General features: G+C 37.2%; 1 protein-coding gene across 1 annotated transcript in view; it reads right to left on the reverse strand.

The window, feature by feature from the left end:
• LOC120637222 (zinc finger protein Gfi-1b) overlaps positions 1 to 22,297 on the reverse strand; it is a 98,642-nt gene that overhangs the window by 61,779 nt on the left and 14,566 nt on the right. Inside the window, exon 2 of the mRNA XM_039908941.1 lies at positions 1,536 to 1,646. Within this exon, the coding sequence (XP_039764875.1) occupies positions 1,536 to 1,646 (111 nt within the window). The remainder of the gene's footprint in view (positions 1 to 1,535; positions 1,647 to 22,297) is intronic.

Raw genomic sequence — 22,297 nt, forward strand, 5'->3', positions numbered from 1 at the left:
AAGTATGTATGTAATTCTGATTAATTGTTGTTGACTAAACAAAAATCCTAGACTTATAACTAGCTAACCATATAACCTACTGTACGCAACACATGTTTTTTTTTGTTTTTTTTGCCAACCGTCCTCTTATCGGCGATATCGAAATTTGTGTTCGATACATGAATTACAACCATCATAACACGAACGTTTAAACTATCGATATCGATATCGACAGCTTTGTCGCCGCCGCCAGCAAATCAAAGTCATAAAACAAACGCAATTTTGCCGGGCGATACGCGCCTCGCGGCATCGATAAGATAATGTCAGCCCAAATCTGAAGCCGTGGGATTTGTGGCCCAATGTTATTGGAAATACTGTGTGTGTACGTGTTTATGAGGTTTTTTTATTAAATCGAGAAGCCTTTTAAATGCCGCTAAGTAGGAAAGTTATATCTTAGGTATTATGATAGCGCCAAGGTCAATGGTGGCGTGCAAATCAACGACCAATCACAGGAGGCGTTAGTTGAGCAAGTGTAGTGATTGGTTGCAACTATGACGCGGCGAGCACCTGGCACTAGTGTAGGCCTTAAACCTTTGGTTAGGTTTTCCAATAGGTAACTTTTTTTTACTTACGCTTGAATGAAATATCTAATTAAGTACCTACTAGCTGCTACCCACGGCTTCTTATATTTTTTTATAAATTCCGCGAAAACATTTCTTATTATTATGGTATTCTTTACTGCACACACAAAAACAAAATACAAAAGGTAGCACAAAAGATAAAATAAAAAAAATAAAACTAGTTTAGGTGTGCAAAGGCGGTCTTATCGCATTAGCGATCTCTCCCAGACCTTTGGCAAAAGTAGTCGTAATAAGAAACGGATTGGTGCGGCAATAAAATTTTATACCAAAATAAAAATATTGCAAACTAAACTGCATTTAGTTCTTATTAAATTCTCATACTACACATATAATTATTATATACATATTTTTTATACGTATAATAGTAAACTACATACTATAACGCCTACACACATAAAAAATAGTTTTTCAAACGACTTTAAAAAAGAGGTAAGTATACTTATCTTTTTAAAAGTTGGAATCTAAAGTATCTAACGTCATTATTCAGGATTCAAGCTATCTCTATGACCAATTCCCCTAAAATTTGTTTCGTTCTGAGGCCGTAACAACGGCTTGTCTGGTATGAGGCTTCTGTCGTGGTTTGTTACTACCCTACTGACAAAGACGTACCGCTAAGTGAATTGGATTTCCGGTACGATGTTGCGTTGAAACAGATTTAGGGGTATGGGTTTAATATAACTTCCATACTCTTTACAGGTTAACCCGTTACGAGTCTACTCAGTGGCGTGCCCTTCATACATGCGCAAAAGCACTGCTTACCTTAAAACTTATATATAGCTTACCCTAAAACTTATATAAGCGTTAGAGAAGCAAACTGGGGATCGAACTCGTTCACCTTGAAATCGAGGGCGAAGCTCTAACCACTAAGCTATCACCGCTTCTGTGATATTGTGATATAAATATAGATGGAGTTACCTCTGACAGTGTAGGAATCTAAGTGCTGGTGCGGAGAAGGTTCTGGTCGCGTCGCCGGTGCCCAAAGCGACTGGCAGAGGCCGTTCCGAAGTGCTTCGCTTGCTGACACACCTGGGAACAATACATTATTGGCATTATTGGCTTTATCAGTATTTTTTTGTCGACCGCCCCGGCGCGACGGTGATCGCTGTGAATCCCGAAGGTCGGAGGTCCCGGTTCTACTCCTGGAAGGGGCAGTTTGGGAAAGTAAAATTTCTGAATATCTCTGGTATGATCTAGTGGGTGGCTTTGGCATTGGCTAGATCACCACTCAACGACAAAGACGTGCAATTAAGCGATTTATTGTTCCGGTGCGATGTCGCGTGGAAACCGATTAGGTGTATGACTGTGATACTCCTAGCAGGTTAGCCCGCTACCTCCTTAGACTGCTTCATCACTTATCACCAGACGAGATCGCAGTCAAAAGCTAACATGTAGTAGAATAAAAAGGGCATAAATTTACCTATTAGTAGATAGCTACTGTAACTAATAGTAGTTACAAGAGTTCTTTGTCCACGTTTTTTTTTTATGAACACCGTTTGAACGACTTTACTTAGATATAAAGTAGCCAAAGTTACTCTCTGTCTTTTCAACTAGCTCTATGTCAAAAATAAAGTCGATAGGTCGCTTAGTTTAGGCGTAAAGTAAGGACGCACAAATAAACAAACACACTTTCGCATTATTAACATTAGTAAAGAAAAAGGGATATTTTTGTAGTAGAGCTTTTTTTGACAGAGGTACTTCGAGAAAGTTCTAACACCAGATCAAAGACAAAGTAATTCTTTATTCTATATACAAATAGGCACATAGAAGGCACTTTTGATGCGTTTTTTTTTTGTGTTTATAGACGAGCGCTTGACTGCAATCACACCTGATGGTAAGCGGTACTCATGTTGTAAGAACTGGGGAAAATGGAAGCTGGAAGAGCGTTCCAGACCCTAGCGGTGCGGATCAGAAACGAAGATGCGAAGCGCTTCGTACGCGTCCGCGGTATATCGACCACGTAGGGATGCAGATCCTTCATCTTCATCCGTTCATTACATACAAAATGTGTACATAGTAGTGAATTGATGGCGATATCTATATAGGTACGTAAACTTAAATACATGCTTATATTTACGGTCTAGCAGATTTATTTTTCTGTCTTAAGGGCGTAGTTGCCGGTGTATTTACAGGCACATGAGTCTTATCTACGATGGTAGTTAGGACCCTTTCTAAATGTGGGAGGATACCCTGTAGTGGGCCGTTAATGGGTTGATATGATGATGCTAATGATTCTTACCTATGTTTCATGGCATAAACAAACATTATTATAAGTATTTATATGAATTATATTCATAAAGATATTCAACAGCTATCTTAGAACCCACAAGCTACGCTTACTTTGGGGCTAGATGGTGATGTGTGTATTGTCGTAGTATTTTTAATTATTATTATTTATTACTTAACCAATAAAAAAATAAATAAAATCTTTATGAAAAACATGGCGGTAGATCTTCCCCGGACGGGCTCTGTCACAAAAGCTGTTCTTCTGCCAGAATCCAGACAGCGACGTGAATTTGCGTAATTACCAATGGAATTTCGTAATCATTAATCAAACATTATTCGAGTGAGAAAATCGAACTCTGTCGATATTATCCTATCAAATATACATGGTATTACACGCAATTACAGATGATAAATGTAATTACACGGCTGTTATCGTGTGTCCGCAGCAGTGATTACCTAAATGCGTGTCCCGATAAGATTGAATCGCTAATTTTACATACTACTTATTTGAAATAATTTAAAATAAGTAAAAAGACAGCCACCCCAATTGAAGCGGTGATAGCGCATTGGGTAGGAGCTTGACTTCCCTTTCGGCGGGGCAAGTTCGAATCCCAGCACCTGTAACTTTTTGAGGTTATGCGCGTTTTAAGTAATTAAAATATCACTTGCTTCGACGGTGAAGGAAAACATCGTGAGGAAACCTGAGTTCTACATAATGTTCTTAAAGGTGTGTGGAGTCCACCAATCCGCACTGAGCCAGTGTGTTGGACTACCGCCCTAACACCTTCTCATTATGGGTGGAGAGAGTGATGTGATGATGATGATGATGAAAAGGATATAAATGAGTAGAGGAGAGGCCCTAACTAAAACTAAGTGTTTGTGATTCAAACGCGCCCTGTGGCGTGCCACGATATAATTACATCTACTCGTTAATTTGTAAATTACTTTAGTTATGAGATTTATGCTTTACAAAAATAGCAACACTGGGGTTTAATAAAAATGCCATCTGATCTGATATATTATGAAAATAATGCTTAATTTGCTATACTCCCCGAAAAGGAGGAGAATCTGGTAGTACTTTACAATGAATTATTTTTTGTTAACGTTTATTCATTGTGGAGTCAACATCTGAAGAGCCTCCGGTTTCGGAGAGAAACGTAGCGTAGCGTACATTGCCGACGATCTGTTTTTCGTGGAGTATAAAGATTGAATAAATTATAAATAGAACTATACAGATTCTCCTGATTTTTGCGGAGTACAACGAATTAAGCTTTATTTTCATAATATATCATGGAATTCCGCATAGTAACGTCAGCTTCTATCCAATATATAGCACTGATCTGATGTTTTGGTACAAGGTCAGACGGAAGTCCCGTTTTTTTTAAGTACTTAGTTGTAGTATTTAACAACAAAGTTTTGTCAATCAAGAACCACAGCACACAAAATATATATATATATATATATATATATATATATATATATATTATATATATATATATATATATATATAAAAGAGAAAGTGTGTGGGTATTTTCCGTATAGGCACCGAAACGGCTCGACCGATTTCAATGAAACTTTCAGGGAATCTCCGGATTCAGCTGGCGAGTAATCCTGTAAAGTTTGATGACGATCGGAGCACTCCTATTTTTGAATTGTCAAATGCACATTTTATTTACTATGATGATATTCTATTGTTGGGTGTACATGGGTGTAGATAATTATCTTCACCCGCTCGAGAAGAGAATAGAAGGGAATGAATACGGAGAGAAATAAATGATTTAATATATTATGAGACTTAAATTAAAAATTTAATGATGTAAGTTTATTGTTTAAATAAAATAAAGCAAAATCTATCCCGGCAAAGCGGGCTGGGTACGCTAGTATACAAATATATGATAGCCTAATTTCAAAGGGGGCAAGAGAGATTTATTGAGCGTCACGGCGAACGGATTTGGAAACAGGATAAGGTCCATAACCGCGGGCAATCTCTGCATCCTCGAGGAAGAGAGCGATTCCCTGGCGCCACGGCGACGACACGACCGTAAATTGCTGATAGGTAAGGTATAGAGCTGTAAATGACTAGCGCAGTTAATTTCTACATACATATTCGGATAATTTGTAACATTGTGATACAAGAATATTCTCAGCTTCATTGGTCACATTGCCCGACGCCTGACCAGTAATCTGGATAAGCTAATATTTGTACATAAGATGGAGGGTAAAAGACCCCGTGGCCGATCGCCTCGTTACTGGTCTGACCAGGTAAAGTCGCTCACAGGCCTTCCTATTACAGAAGCTATCAAAAAGGCTACGAAGGAACTTGAATCTGGACAAGGAAGTAAACGACGAAAAAGAGAAGAAAGATATTCTGAAATAAAAATAATGCTTTCTTTATTTAAATTATGGGTTAATTTTCAAAAAGTAGGAACGGACAATCAAATCTTTTATTTAATACTGGCTATTGCGCGCGACTTCATCTGCGTTTGATTTTTATTTTTGATGTGGCATTTAATTTAGTTGTAATTCTATAAAAAAAAAAAAAAAATCAGTATCGCTAAGCCTTAAATGAGGGGTTTGCTGCTGCCCGCTGAGGAGTTCTGTCCTCAATTTCCAACCACATTCATCAGATCTACACAAAGTTTGGGCAAAATTAAACACATAGCCTCTATAGTACAAAAAAAAAATTAAATTGGTTATAATTGGTCGGAGTTATGGTGTAAAATCGTCAAAAACCTTCATCCCATCTCCCAAAGGAAGTGAGCTTAATGGCGGGATAAAAAGTATCCTATATTACTTCTAACACTTAGAGAATATGTGTACAAATTATCATAAGGATCGGTTAAGTAGTTTTTGCGTTAAAGCGTAACAAACAAATATTTATAATATTAGTAGGGATAGGGATAGGGTAGGGAAGTATCCATAGACACGCATGACACATATAACCATTAAGGTGTACAAATATTTTTATTTTTTTATAAAAAGGCGACGCGGTTAGGCCGCTTGACAGGAATCGAAAGAAAAAAAAAAAACCACCGAGAGTACGTCAAATACTGTTAAACCTGATGAGAGGCTTTAATAGGCTGCGGATGATGATGATCTGAGTTTTTTTATACTAAGAACATAACAGAGAATATTTTTACAAGATACAGTAAATAAATCTTTATTTACGCTAGAACGTAAGTACTAGTAGAGTTTCATAATAGATGAAGATACTTAAGGTGCAATTTGCTTGTGCCCACAAGGAAGTAAGCGATTTGTTGGCGCCAGTGCGATGACCCATAGTTGACACTCAGAGGTCTCGTGAATTGATAAATTAGGACCTTGAATCAAAGTAATGGCCTATTTAGGGTGGTAAATGTTACGACGGGTTATCGAAACAATTGAATGTAGGTACATTATTACATTTGCATTCTGGAGAGGTGATAGCTCAGTAGTTTGAACCTCAGCTTCTATTACTGTGGGACCGAGTCACGTCACTTGCCTTAACTCTGAAGGAAAACATCGACATGATGTATACCTGAGATTCCTCCACGCTGGCTGATTGCGGATTGGTAGACTTCATATGGCTTAACTTAGAGAACATTATAGAGAACTCAGACATGCGAAATTAGAAGTGCATGCCGGAGATTGAACTCGGTTTCCTCGAAAGTGAGATCGAAGTCCTAACCACTAGGCTATCAGCGCTTTCTTTATTTTAAGACCGCCTTTGCACATTTTTATTTTTTTTGTTTTTTATCGTTATTTCATCTTCATCATTTCTCAACGCAAATAGTTATAAGCAGCTGAAGCCAACTATTCTTTAACGTTAGTTTATCTTTTGTTTTCTCTGTAATTTTTACAATAAATACGACTCTATTTATCTACCTATAACTGCTATTATGTTTTTGATGTTCCTATTCTATATTTGAAGCAAGTGGTTCTCAACGCAAATAGTTATAAGCAGTTGAAGACAACTATCTGTGTGCATTCTTTCTCGTTATTTCATCTTTTGTTTTCTCTGTAATTTGTGCAATAAAGACGACTCTATCTATCTACCTACTGCTATAATAATGTTTTTGATGTTCCTATTCCATATTTGAAGCAAGTGGTTCTCAACGCAAATAGTTATAAGCAGTTAAAGCCAACTACCTGTGCTTGTTTACAACGCCGACGCAAAATTTAAAGCGCTTCTTCACGATTTACCCAAATGGGTCACATCCATTCTGACCCTCATGCTATGATTCACTATCACAACCTGAGTCACAAGTTTTGATGAACACGTGCATTATGGTTTTCAAACAATGGCTTGGATTCCATTTTATTGATTATGTAAATTTGATGAATATCTGAATTTTCTCTGGTCTGGTCTGGTCTGGTGGGAGGCTTCGGTCGTAGCTAGTTACCACTCTACCGACAAAGATATGCCACATAGTCATTTAGAAATTCGGTACGATATCGGAGAAACCGATCGGGATCGCCATCTTCATAAAATAAACCTATTACCGGCGCACGGGTCTCCTTCTACAATGAGACCAGGTTAAGGCCGTAGTCCACCATGCTGGTGCGGATTGGTGGACTCCTCACACATTTGATAACATCATGGATAACTCTCAGGTATGCAGGTTTCCTCGCAATGTTTTCCTTCACCGTTGAAGCAAGTGATATTTTAATTGCTTATAATAACTTAGCAAAGTTTGAGTTGCATGGATTCGAACTCGCCCCCCCCCCCCCCCCCCGAAAGTGGAGTTTAAGTCCTACCCACTAGGCCATCACCGCTTCTTTGACTTTGCTTCTATACTAACCACTAACCAGGTGAGGTTGCAGTCAAGATCTTACTTGTAAAAAAAGAACACAGAGTTATCACTAACAAACCTATTAAAAATAACGATAGCCTATTAAAAAGTAACGAATATCAAGCATTGCCTCTGACTAAAATCTGATGCCAACTAATGGTTAACTCTAGATGAAATGACATATTAACCTTCATTCTATGATTCACTATGCCAGTCCCTGAGTCACAGTCGGCCACAGAGTATAAAAATGCTAAGAGCATCGCGAGCGAGCGGCGCCAACGCTGTTCAGGAATCAATGGCCGGCGTCCGGGCGCAGCGTTAATTCGTCGCTCGCTACGCCAATTGGAACTGTGTTTCCTGTCGCGTGCTGTGGCCCAAGTGCTACACAAATTAATCAATTTGTATGAAAATAAAACCAGTGAGGCTTTATTATGAGTCCCTGAGTATTGGTAGACCACAGTAGGCTACAGTGTATAAAAGCTTAGAACTTTAAAGTCTTAGAATGGCCGCCTTCGGGGTGCAGCTTTAATTTGTCGATCGCCACGCCGGGCCAGTTAGAACCGAGTTTCCTGTCGCGTGCTGTGGCTCAAGTTCTTTTCAAATTAATCATTTTGTATGACAATAATAATGAGTGAGGCTTTTATTATCAGTCCCTGAGTCAGGGTAGACCAAAGTAGGTGTATAAATGCTTAGAACATCGCGATTGAAGAACGCGGCGCCAACGCTGTTCAAAATCAAATGCCGGCGTCTACGCAGCTTTAATTTGTCGCTACGCCAGTCAGAAGTGATTCCTGTCGCGTGCTCTAGTAAAACACAAATAAATCATTTTGTATGACCGTTATAATGAGTGAGGCTCTTATTATCTGTCCCTGAGTCAGGGTAGACCAAAGTAGGTGTATAAATGCTTAAAACATCGCGATTGAAGAACGCGGCGCCAACGCTGTTCAAAATCAAATGCCGGCGTCTACGCAGCGTTCATTTGTCGCTCGCTACGCCAGTTAGAACTGTGATTCCTGTCGCGTGCTCAAGTACTACCAAACAAATCTTTTTGTATGACAATATTAATGGGTACAGTTTTATGATCTGTCTATGTGTCAAGGTAGGCTACAGCTGGCCACAGTGTATAAAAAGACAAAGAGCTATATTATGTGGCGCTAAAACTATATAGGATGGCCGATAATGCCACGAATTAAATCATGATGATCTATATATAGATATAGATTTCCTGAGTGTTAATTATTATGTTTGTGAAGTTATATCCACACAAGTTGCACGATTTAATAACTATGAAAAGAGTCTGTAATAACACGCTACCGTTTATAATATGCACCGTGTTATAAAAAGTCGCGTGCTGTCACGGTCCGAAATTTGATGCCAATTTAAATATTTATCGTACTACACAGGTCAGAAAAAGCGTCGTACACGGATATATAAGTATAAGCAAGATTTAAAATGATAAAATTTTTAGCATAGTTTAGTTTATATTATATATCTATTATTATAAATACATATATTAATAAAATAATAAAAGTATATTTATTAAAAAAACCTTTTTTTTTATTCTTCTTGAAGTCAGCTCTTTACTGCAATCTCACCTGTTGGTAAGAAGTAAAAGTTGCAATATTGATTATTAGATCAAACACATGAACAGCTCTAGTTAGAGTCAGATAACTTGAAGCTTATACAGCTATAGCAATATAAGAAAGCGCCCATGACTATGTGATTTACGATGTAAACAAACACGTAAGAAGCGGAATCAGAGCAAGACGGAGAAAGGTTAATTAAAATTGTATCTATAAATAGTGTTGCTAAGAACTAAGGAGGCCCAGTTTAATCAAGCAAGCGCTTTGTAACATTAGCTTTTACCATCGATGTAATAACAAAGATAAAAAAAGTGATACGAAAACATTACAGACTAAAGCGTGTTAACATTTTGCCAATGGAATTCAAATCAGCGATCCAATCCCAGACAAGATTGTTATTCGATTAAATGAATACACTTTTATTAACACCGCACAGAAATAATACCTACATAAATACTTTTGGTGGCTTAGACAAAATAATCTAGTTAAACGCAAGGTAGGTGTTGAAAGTAATATCTACCTATATAAATTAAAGTTGTTGTATGCGATTTTGTGCAAGTTTTTATCCTAGGACTAATAAATAATTTGCGGAAAGAATTCTATCTATTCAATATAATAAATATTTTTTAATTATTGATTGACAGAGCAGATGGCCCATCTAATGGTAGTTTCTAAGCAATGAGGCCGGCTATTGTACCTGAGAGTTATTTGGGGTTTAGCTTACAATATCGCGCAAGTGACCAACAATTTCACGAAAAACACTCCCTTATTATTCCAACATCAAATAGGCAATGCAACCGCCAATAATGGTAAGAAAATCCTTTATTTTTACATTAGGTACAGACAGAGTTATCATGTGAATTTATTATTAAATAATATGAGTGGTGTCTATTATGTTCTGTTAGTGGTGTTGTGTTATTTAATTTTTTTATTAGTATCTTGAAGCCGCACATTTAGCACCAAATCAGGTTATGCGAGTCATGGAAGAGCTCACCAGCGGCGATCTAAGCCGGAATCCGAAACAGTCGCTGGGACCTAATACGGTTAGGATTGATTGATATGTGGCGTTATTCCGCTAACAATAACACTTTGTATGGTTTAGGCTTATAATAATATCTTTAAATCCCAGTTAAAAGACTATTTCCTGTCTAATATGTAGTAAAATATCTATGTAATTTTATGTGTATGTTTAAATAGTAATATGTATTTAAGTTTATTTATTGATATGTATTGATATTTATATACATATATATAAATATATATGTTTGACTATATATGTAGTATTAGTATGTATTGTATATGGAATGTATATAATTAGCACAATTTGGGGATTGCACTATTCCGTTTTACGAAATATGTTTCTTCAACCAAAGGTTGTCTGGTGGAGATCGCTTCAAGCGATAAGGCCGCCTTTGTGCATATGCGTACTATCGTTTTTTTTTGTTAACCTGGCTTTTTTATTTGTATGTGCAATAAAGACTACTTCTTCTTATTTTCTTGCTCGAAGCTGCGTATCGTTGGTTTCTGTATATCAACGGTGTATAGTCAAAAACAATAAAGTGACGAATGAAGATCTATCAGACGGCGCCTCGGCGGTGGCGCCCTCTCGTAACAACCGGCACTCCCCGATCGGGCATTCAATTACGATTGGCTTTATTGCAATTGTTATCGCGTAAAATGCAATTTTTTACATTCGCCTCCGACAGATGAAGTGGTCTAATAAATTGGTGATGAGCGTAATGCGGAGTTGATGAGATGATTGTTTTATTCGATGCCCAAGTAAATGCGGTGTTTTATTAGCTTTGCTGCTTTTGTCAATTGTTCAGTCGACTTCTAAAAGGAGGTTATTACGACGCGTGTATTTTTAACTTCAATCAAATAGGAGGTATTTGTCAATTCGGTTTTTTTTGTCTGTTCCGGCATAACTCCCACATTCATAGACAGATTTGCCAAAATCTTTTTTGTTCGAAAGGTGTACATTCTGACACGGTCTTATTTCAATTTTATATAGATCTGACGAAGAATTTTATGAGGTAGCATCTGCATTTCTCCACAGAACCATATGTATATGTGGTTCAGACGCAAAGAAATCGTCTTTATCGTGTCACACATATTGGATAGAAGCAGGCGTTACTTTGCGGAAATCCATGATATATTTTGAAAATTAAGCTTAATAATTTTCATAATGTGTCCCACATTCTAAATGTTTTGTATGTTTGGGCTAACTTATAAGTACTTTTGAAAAGTCATGACATATCTGTTTGCAATCAGATTCAATAAATTTTTCTTGTTGTATGGTTGCAACAATAACAATTGAAAAAAAGTTTTTGGGTACTAATCACAAATTATAATAATAAATTAAAAAAACAAATGGGTAAACAAATTCGCTAGGTCAAGTAAATAGAATTTTTAATCACGATTTCGAAATACCAGTGAAAATAAATTACCTATCGTATACCTACGTTATATAACAATCACTTACGTATTCTTCAACAACTATATGATATCCTTCAAAAACCTTATCTTTAATATAACAACTGAGATGCATTTCCAGTATAGTAACTACAATAACGCATCTGAATCTACAAAAGAGTTATTCAGTTACCGAATGATTCCCCGCGATGTCAGTCAAACACTGATAAAGGTAATGCCACCAGCGTTCTTATCAATATCAAACGGCACCGACCAACATCAATTATGGCTAGTTGAAAGACAATCAACTCTTCATACCCATCAATGGGAGCGCAATCATTCATTGAATCGTTAAGGTCTGCTCTCATAGATTGCACTCCCACAGAGTAACAGAGTACGTATAGCCATGTTCTCCGTCCGCGTACTATTTAATACAATATTTTTGCTGAGTTTTATTAAAGGGCTTGGTGACAGAGGAATTTTGCTGATCTGAGTAATAAGGAACTTCATAGCCTTTTCTTGATAATTGTTTACGCGCTAAGCCGCGGGCAGACAGCTTTGAAATTTGGTATGCATGTCACCTATGCTTTGGAAAAGGACATTGACTATTTATACCGATCTCTCAAATAGCTAGGCGTTACTCTCAATTCTATCAACTTACTGTATGTCAAAAAGTTGGTATGTTGTGGACAAACAAACAAAAGAACAAATTTTCGTATTTATAATATTTGTAAGTATAGAGGCCGAACGAAATACCTTTCCTTGTTATTCCACAAAAAAATTGTTTTTGACTGCAACGTCGTCTGGTGGTAAGTTATCATGCAGTCTAAAATTGTAGCAGTAAACTAGTGACGTGCTAGCCATGGGCCATAATTGTATCATTATTATACTGACACGCGACTTTTTGCGCAATTTCAATAAATGAATTGTAGCGGCGTCGCTGTTCGCCTACCGAAATACATTTGTTACAGACATAAGATACTACGCCGTTCGCGTCGCGCGGCCCGTGGCCAGTGTATGGCAGTTATTTTGTCTTATAGTTTTGTAGTATCCATAAATTATGTAATTCTATGTAGTTACTGTAAGTGGCACTGCCGTACTAAAAAGATAATCAATAAATATTATAAACCTATTATCCAAAAAGGTTAATACGCGGTATCGCAACGGAACGCTACATCGCTTAGTGGCACGTTTTTGTCGGTAGCTACGGCTGAATCCCACTAGACAGAAAGGCAGTCAGGAGGTATATGCTGGCTGATGGCCACCGTCTCGGGACACATGATAGAGGAGCCTAGCTGGTAAGTATTAAGGACCTTCATAACCTCTATTAGTCGTGACAATGTCGGTATATATCACAAAATCAAAGGTGTACAACTAATGCAGAGGTCCGACGAAGCTGTCTAGACAGATCAATCGGTCGGTATGGTGAGTACTAACAGGTGTGAGGCGAGGAAACACTGACCACAGGTGAATACTTATAAGAAATACTTATACCTTTTAAGTGATACTATATGATAAGATATTAGCTTAGTTTTTTTTTTAGTTTGTTCAACCATTTTAAATTAATTTATTATATTTCGCATCAATGACATTAATAAAGAAAACTGCATTTTTTATAAATTATATAAAATTGGTATTTGTAATGTTTTTACCATTATATATATAAATGAGAAATGCGATATACTGTAACCTACAAAAAAAAAATCACTTTAATACCATAAGGTTCATCGTAGATAGGTATACCATAGTCATCGCAGCGGTGTCAATGTGGCCTTGTCCTTATATGAAACTGGGTATTGAACAGTTCAGAACACATATTAAACAGTTCATAGCAATTTGAAGCGTATTACGTGGTGAGAAAGACAAAGATCGATTGTGAGGTTGATTGATTTCCACACATTATAGGTGCTGTATAAAATCGTTCGATTGGAGTTGCTAAACGTATAGAGAGGATTGTTAATAAAATAGTTTTTCTAGATCCACAGTAACGAAAATATTTATCAACATCATAACTAACGTATTTTCTAAGTAATGTCGAGACCCTCTACACTGTTCTAATACTGATTGGCGGGCTTAAATAAAGGACTCAAACTAAATATTACGAATCTAATAATATGATAATCGCCGGTACCGAAAACCCTTAGGTGTTAAAGTTATAAAATAAATCGAATATAACCCAATACTGTCAAACCTAATATAATTAAAGTGAAAGAGTCGATGTTCGAATGTTTGTTACTCAATCAGGCAAAAACAGCTGAACGGATTTGGATGAAATTTGGCATGCATGTAGCCTTGACATGGAAAAGTCAAAAGTCAAAGTCAAAAATATCTTTATTCAAGTAGGCCCATAGGTGGCACTTTTGATGCGTACATAAGAATTACGCGGTAGTGAGATGAACATACCCTTTATCTCGATTCCTTAAGTAGTTTCCGAGGGAAAATTGAAAATTGCTGACGAGTAGATAGCTTTGAAATTTGGCATACCAAATTTCCATCCAATTCTCAGGTCTCGGGCGGAAAGCTAGTATCTTTAATATATCGGACGGCCGATTGGCGCAGTTTGCAGCGATCCTGCTTTCTGAGCCCCAGGCCGTGGGACTATACTGGAAAATGTCTGTGTGATGAGCATGTATATTTTTCAGGGTCTGGGTGTTTATATGTATATTTTAATTATTTATGTATGTTATTCATAAAAATATTCATCAGTTGTCTTAGTACCCATAACAGAAGCTACGCTTACTTTGGGGCTAGATGGCGATGTGTGTATTGCCATAGTATATTTATTTATTTATTTATCTAAGACCGCAAGCTGACAGCTGTAGTCGACAAGAACCGAAATACCAAGAAAAAGTGAAGAGTCGAACATGCTATTAAAATTATTTTAGTAGCATAATCGACTCTACGGATTTAATTTCCTAATCCGGGTGTTTGATTACCGCTCGCCTGGGTGGTCAGTGCACAGGAGCGTATTATAATTGCCACAACGACCCACTCATGACAATCTAGAGAACTCAAACGGAAGCCTGAACATATCGCTGCACTGATGAGTTGCATGTCAAATGATTACCGCCAGAGTTTTAAATACGTAAAATTGAATTTTTAGCTCAAAATAATCTTAAACCAAACTTTCTGAGAAATCTTTTCAAGAATGAAAATCTTTTAAAAAACTCCTACCTTTAAAATATTTAAATATTTTAAAAACAGTCGATCATTCTTTATACCCATTCGACATGAAAATACAAAAAAAAATAGTATTTAACGGATTTTTAAATGTTTTTACTGTCTAATATAAATAGTTTTAGTGCACACGGTTAATTTTGTTTGGAGCAGGCCTAACTTAAAGGCACGTTGAGTGTTTCTGTAAAAAAATTGTTACAACTATTCTGAGTATCTGAACTTCAAGGTCTGTTCAGTAAGTAACAAGGAAAGATTTCAGCAAAATATTGATTGTACTCTTTTTGGCACTTCCTGTTTATATCATTAATAATAAGCACTTGATTTTCCTGCACGGGTAAAAAAAAAATAGACATAAGAAATGAATATTAAATGGATCTGATTCAAACGCAGTTGTCCATTCCATTTTAATAAAATTACACATTTTTTGTTATGCTTAAATTTGGGTTTGATATAAAAATTAGTTAGGTGTTATTAATTGATAATTAAGGAGCTTCGAAGTTCGATTATTTTTATCAAAGTAGATAGTTCTATTTCAAAAATGAGATAAACTAGTTTTGATATATTATATCACTAGCTGTTTCCCCTAGCTGTTTTCTGTTGGCATTTATTTATTTTTTTTTAAATTATGCGCGCCCGTGCAATCGTCTCCTTGTTAATTTTTAAAAAAACCTCTGATTGCTTAGGAGTTGAAAATTAACTGTTCCTTTGCAATTTAAAATAATAGTATGGAATGGAAATAAAAATAAACTTTTGTTATACAAGTTTGTCTGGTTGTTAGTGTTTTATTTCAATTATTAAGTATAAATTTCTATACTAAAGTGATTGGATTTAGATTTATTACCTTATTTTTATTAAAGGATAAATAGCTTAGAGCTTCGTTTACGTTTTCCGAAGTTATGCTAATTGAGTCGATCCTAATCGTCAATGTCAGTATGTCCTCATTATCGTGGTGACTCGCAGTCTACTAGGTACCCTTATCTCGACCAAACACAGACTCTTTATTCCAAATACAACAAGACTTTTTATTTGCGTAACAGTGACAGGGTCGACGAGGTCATTCCTTCCTGACTTCGGAACATTCGATGTATACGAGTATTTTTGTTAAACAATGTTGCTTTAATTAATACAACTGCTTTATACCTAATCTGTTCTCTGAAGTTGAACTCATATCGCACTAATAGAGGAAGTTGTTGATTGCTAGGCTTAATTAGTTATTTACTGTGTAATCTTGCGTGGCAACATAAGAACACGGTCCTCGTCATCACCATCACTTCAAGCAATTGAAGATGATGATGCTGGACATAAATTCAAATTCAAATTCAAATTCATTTATTGCAAGTAGGCCTACATTATAAGCACTTTTGAAACGTCAAGTATGTATATTTGTAGCTACTCTACCACCGGTTCGGAAAGCAGATTCTACCGAGAAGAGCCGGCAAGAAACTCAGTAGTTGCTCTTTTCCAACATCAACATTTACAATCATTTTTTTTTCTTGCGGGAGATGAGAGCGAGGCTGGCTGCTTCCAATATACCTTGTCATTGAGGAATTCATCAAATGTATAGTAATCTCGCTGTGCTAGATGCGTTTTTACACATTTTTTAAATCTATGTAGGTTCATTGGTAGGTCAAGAATTTCCTTAGGAATCATGTTGTAAAAGCGTATACTCAATCCCACAAAGGAGTTCTGCACCTTTCGCAGACGATATGCAGATATCACTAATTTATGTCCGTTTCTGGTAAGTCGATAAGGACTTTTGTAGGGAGTTCTATAATCCACGGTCCTCGGACGCTTGTTTCCAGCGGCTCCCAGTATTTGTCCCGTCCCACTCATTTGATGTCTGTCCAACTCGTTGGGGGCCGACCAACGCTCCGTTTACCTGTGCGGGGTCGTCGCCCAGCTGACAGTCTACAGGTATCCTCCCACAGTGAGAAGGGGTTAAGCTTGCCCTGTGCGGACTTAACCCACCTTTGAGAACATTATGGAGAACTCTCAGGTATGTAGGTTTCCTCACGATGTTTTCCTTCACCATATTGGATAGAAGCAGGTGTTTCTTTGCGGAATTCCATGATATAACGCCGAAGATCTGTTTGGTGTGGAGTATAAGGATTGAAGAAATTATAAACACCATACAGATACTCCTGCTTTTCGGAGTAGTTATAGCAAATGAAGCTTAATTTTTATAATTTACTTGCAATTACCGTTGAAGCAAGTGATATTTTAATTGCTTAAAATGCAAATAACTTAGAAAAGTAAGAGGTGCGTGCTGGGGTTCGAACGTGCCCCCGCGAGAGTAAAGTCAAAGTCCTACGCACCGGGCTATAACAGCCGATGGTGTATCTTATCAAAAATAAAGGCTAAATTAACCGAAAAGTTGTTTCCAAGTCACTCGAATGACAAAATCCTTCCGTCTGGCCCACGTCTAATCAAGAGCCAGTGGTTCCCACGGCACGCCTCCTACGCATGGGCATGCTTACTCACAATGTTTGTCATGTGCTCTAATTGATCTAAGATCTAGTTGTGAATTAAATCGTGGCTCATCAATGTCTCTGGCTGTGTGAATATAGTTTTTTTTTGGTGAGTCATTTATGTGTCTTTTTTTTGTATGGGTTTAGATGTTATTTTATTGTTGTTCATCTATAATGAAGCGAGAATATCTGCGATTCCATGGTCAACGCCTGCGGGACTAAATTGTGCGCCAGGGCATAAATATGTCTGCCATTTTCTCATCCTGTATGTAAGAGATAAGAGGAGATAATGGGAAGACATAATTACCTCTATTTTTTATAGTATTAAATGACAGACCAAGCAGATGGCCCACCTGATTCCATGATGGTAGGTGGAAAACCATCGTCTATAAACAGCAACATTTCACTGGGCATGCAAGGAGCATGTCCTGCAACATGAAGCCCTGTGTCCATCAATTTGAGGCGTAGGTGTTAAGCCTCATGTGTCTGTAACTACACCGGCAACTACGCCCTTCAGACCGGAACACAGCATTGCAATAATGCTGCTTAGAGGCAGAAAAACGATAGTACTTGCTCGGACGAGCTGTCACAAAACCCTTTGATTGCAGCAGTCAAGTTAGTAAAATAAAAATATATGCATGGTCGTAAAACGTAGCTTAGTTTAAAGTCTATAGGCCCGGACGAGCTCTGTCAAAAAAGCTCAACTACTACTAAAATCTACGTGCGCATTTTAGCTCTACAGTTAGTTCATGTTATTTATATTGCAATGTTTTAGCAATTTAAAGGTTTACTAAAAGATAATGCCCAGCATCGCTTCTTCTACCTATATGGTTTATTAGTAGTCCAAAAATGTTTTTTTCAAGATTGAAAGATTGTTGTTCCGAAAGACAATCATTAATAATTAAAAAAAATCGTAATACAAAACATTTAGAGACCCCAAAACGCCGACCGTTATAAAGTAAGTAACATTTTTTGTAATTCAAATAATTCGAAATAAATTTATCAAAACGCTTCGTTCGACGAAACTTAAAATTCAGTTTACGTTTTCAAAACGCTAGCACTAAATTACGGTGCAAACGATGCGGTCGGAGAAGAACTCCGAATGCTCCTCATTTGCCAAACCGAGGAAGTGGAAAGCTTAAAAAAAGTTTTAGAAACAATTAAATTGTACCCGAAGCTGATTGTCGTGCGAACAGCGGAACGGGTTAAGAGGTGTTAATTGCGCGTGATTGAATGTTTTCTCAGGGCAGAATTTCAATTGGACGCAATTGTTTGCCTGCCTGTTTTTTTGCCGAGGAAAACATACAGTCATCTCTTTCTTTCCTTATCATCTTGCGTCTTACCTTACATAGACCATAATCCGTCTCCGGCATTGTAACGTAGGTATAAGGTTTCTGCATTATCCAATCCCATATAATGTATACTATCCGATATAATATATGTTATATAAAGTACAAAGTCTAAAGCTTCAATCATACGATTGACTAGATTTTCAATTATTATTTTACTTTACATTTAAACAAGCATGTGTTCAATTATTGATTTACCGTACAATCCACTGTCAAACAGACATACATTTCAGCTATACCTAAACATAATTTAGTTTACTTTAAACTCCTGTACATCCAGTACTATACTAACACACTGAATGTAACTAAAATTTCATTCATAAAAATGTTTATTGAAAATATTAACCGACATTTAAACTTTAGTAAAATTAGCCTTATGCCCGTTTTCACTAACGAAGTACAAGATATTGCCTATGCCAAAGGAGATTTCTAGGATACATCAGTCGTTCACAAATAGTTATGGCCTACGTGTTTTTGAAACGTTTTTGTTCCATACACATCGACTGAATCATTAGGCATTCGATTTACACGATAATAAGTTGTAAACGGGATAATAGCGAACATTCAAAAAATTCAAAATTCATTTATTTCAAGTAGGCCTAATACAAGCACTTTTGACTCTAAAACCGGTTCGGAAGGCAGATTCTACCGAGAAAAAGCCGTCAAAAAACTCAGTTGCTCTTTTCCAACATCAAAAGTTTACATTTTACATTTTAACATTCATTTTTCTATCTTGTGAGAGATGAAAGCGGGGCCGGATGCTTCCAAGCAACCTTGTCATTAAGAAACTCATCAATTGTTTAATAAACTCGCTGTAATAAATGTGTTTTAACACATTCTTTAAACTTATGCATTGGTAGGTCCAAAATCACCTTAGGAATCATATTATAAAAGTGTATACTCAATCCCACAAATGACTTCTTAAGTTTAATAATAGTAATTTTTTTTTTTCAGATAGTATTATTATATAATATGCGTTTTTACATAATAACATTTCCAAAGCAGCAGAAGAATGTCCTATTAGTTCTTACTTCTTTGATATATAATTACGTATGAGTACGAAGATATCTTGCATTAGGCGTTCAATGATTCATTCAACATCAACGTAGGCGGTCTAATTCTAAAGCTCATGTTTTCTCGGTCATCCTAAAAGGCTTCACATTACACGCGCACTATATTATCTTGCTTTATAGTTATAAGTACTTATGAATATAAGAAAGTAAAATGTTATATTTCATTTAATAATAATATCTTAAATAAAACTTAAAACACAAATTTTTTCACACCTGTTTTCCAGGCACGTCTTTGTCGGTATGGTGGTAAATAGCCACAGCCTCCGAACAGATCTCCTCTTTAGTCGTTACCTCTAGACAGAGTGGTCGTGGTTGACGATGGTACATTTTCTTTGGCTACAGCAGCCCCCGTGATGCGCCTCCACTTGTTAAGATCTTCAGCGTTTCTGGAACATTCTACTATGGAGGTTTGTGTTGTAGCTTTAATTATGTCTGTCCAACGCGTGGGTGATCGACCACGTGACCGTTTGCCTTTCACTTTCCCCTGGACAACAAGTCGTTCCATGGAGTGCTTATTCCTAGTTATGTGTCCAAAGAACTTGAAGATTCGTATCGGCACAGTCGACGATAACCATTCTTTGACTTTTAATTCCTCCAGGATCGACACGTTATTCCGAAAAGCTGTCCAAGGGATCCGCAACAGTCGCCGCCAGCACCACATTTCTAGTGCATCGATTCGACGACGGTCTTTCAAGCGCACTGTCCATGTTTCTGCGCCATACAGAAATATTGGAAAGACCAAACTTCTCATCAGGCGGACTTACGTGGTCTTAGTTATATTGCGGTTGTACCACAGTTTTTTTAGCCATCAACGGCAGATCTTGTAATAGCACATCTCCAGTGAATCTCTAAACCGACCCGAACAGATCAGATCAAACATTTTTCAGAATTTATAAATTCCAAAATTGCCTCGGATGGGGATTGAACCTGGCACCTCCCACAACCACAGCGCACGCCAGGGAGCTCATACGCGAGTGAGGTCGTGACATGATCTAGTGAATAGTAAATGGTAACGTGGAGTATTGATATTTAGCGCCATGGCGTGATGACTTTGACCTCAATTCGCTGGCGTCGTCTCACGGGATTTGGTTTCAGAAATGATTTTATTATACGACCACTTGCGCCGCTGACCTTAGCAATGGGCTGTGGGATATAGTCAGACCTACTTCCTAACGGGAAAAAAACATCTTCGAGATAAATAAAAAAAAAGGCTCGAAACCATAGTTTAGATTATCCGTAAATTTATAGTCAGTGACGTTCTTTGAACTTGGCTACGCCGTCACTGTCAACTGACAGCTGTCAACTGACAGCTGTCAGACACACATCGCCATCTAGCCCCAAAGTAGGCGTAGCTTGTGTTATGGGTTCTAAGATAACTGAAAAACATGAATACACACATAAATACCCAGCCACCACTCCAATACACACTGACTTTTAATGAAATGATTTCATGACATACAACGTCGTTAAACTTTACTGTCATTATCAATTTAAGTTATAATTTCTAGTCCGGGTACAGTTATCATTAAAGTTATGTCACCATCGTGATCAACCCATTGCCGGCCTACTACAGGGGTCTCCTTTCAGAATGAGGAGGGTTTATGCCGGTGTCCACCACACTGGCCCAGTGCTGATTGCTGGATTCCAAACACCTTTGATAACATTATGTATAACTCTCAGGCATGCCGGTTTCCTCACGATGTTTTCCTTCACCGTTGAAGCAAGTGATATTTTAATTACTTAAAACGCACATAACTTGAAAAGGTTAGAAGTGTTGGGATTCGAACTCGGTCCCCCGAAAGTGAAGTCAAGCTCGTACCCAATACGCTATCACCGCTTTAGTGACGCTTTTAAATTTATTTAATTAAAAACGCGCATAACTCCGAACAGTCAAAGGTGAAGCCGGGGATCGAACTCGGTTATCCCGAAAAAGAGGCCGAAGCTATTAACGCTGTTTTAAAGGTTTGTAACATACAGCATTGAAACACTCAACATAGTAATCGTAAGTACAAAATCATCGAAAACGGTGGCGTTTCAATCAATCCCCTCGGCAGTAATGATTCACGACGCAACGCTACGGTCAAGTCATTGCTCAGAGAGTCGCCGACTTTTGAAGTCCGCCGCCCATTTCACAACCTAATTCGCCGACAGGAAGGTTCTAATAGGGTTAAGATTTAGTGCTTGTTGGGTCATAGACAATGTTAACGATGCGTTGAATGTTTTCTGTTTTTTTTGGCGTAGATGTTGGTTTGAATAATGAACTATACCTAACTAAAGATTTTAAACTGAGACTGCGTAGGTACGAGATGTCAACATTACATCTCGTAGCTACTTATATCGTGGTATATACCCGTTGAACTTTGTTTAAGAACTATAACTAAAAGTACAAAAGGCTGTTTGTTTATATTATAATAGATATAGTGGCTTAAGAGTTGCGTGGCTTATTTTACATTTTGTTAGTACGGCAATGCCACTTAACCTAACTTGATAGAACTACATAATTTGTGGATAACTATAAAACAAATGAATGATGACATTAAATATTATGAAAGACATGATATTAATATAGTATACTATAGTACTCTGCGAATAATGAAGTAAAGGTCATTCAATATTCTCG

This window comes from Pararge aegeria, chromosome 3, assembly GCF_905163445.1.
Source record: "Pararge aegeria chromosome 3, ilParAegt1.1, whole genome shotgun sequence".
Classification (NCBI taxonomy): domain Eukaryota; kingdom Metazoa; phylum Arthropoda; class Insecta; order Lepidoptera; family Nymphalidae; genus Pararge; species Pararge aegeria.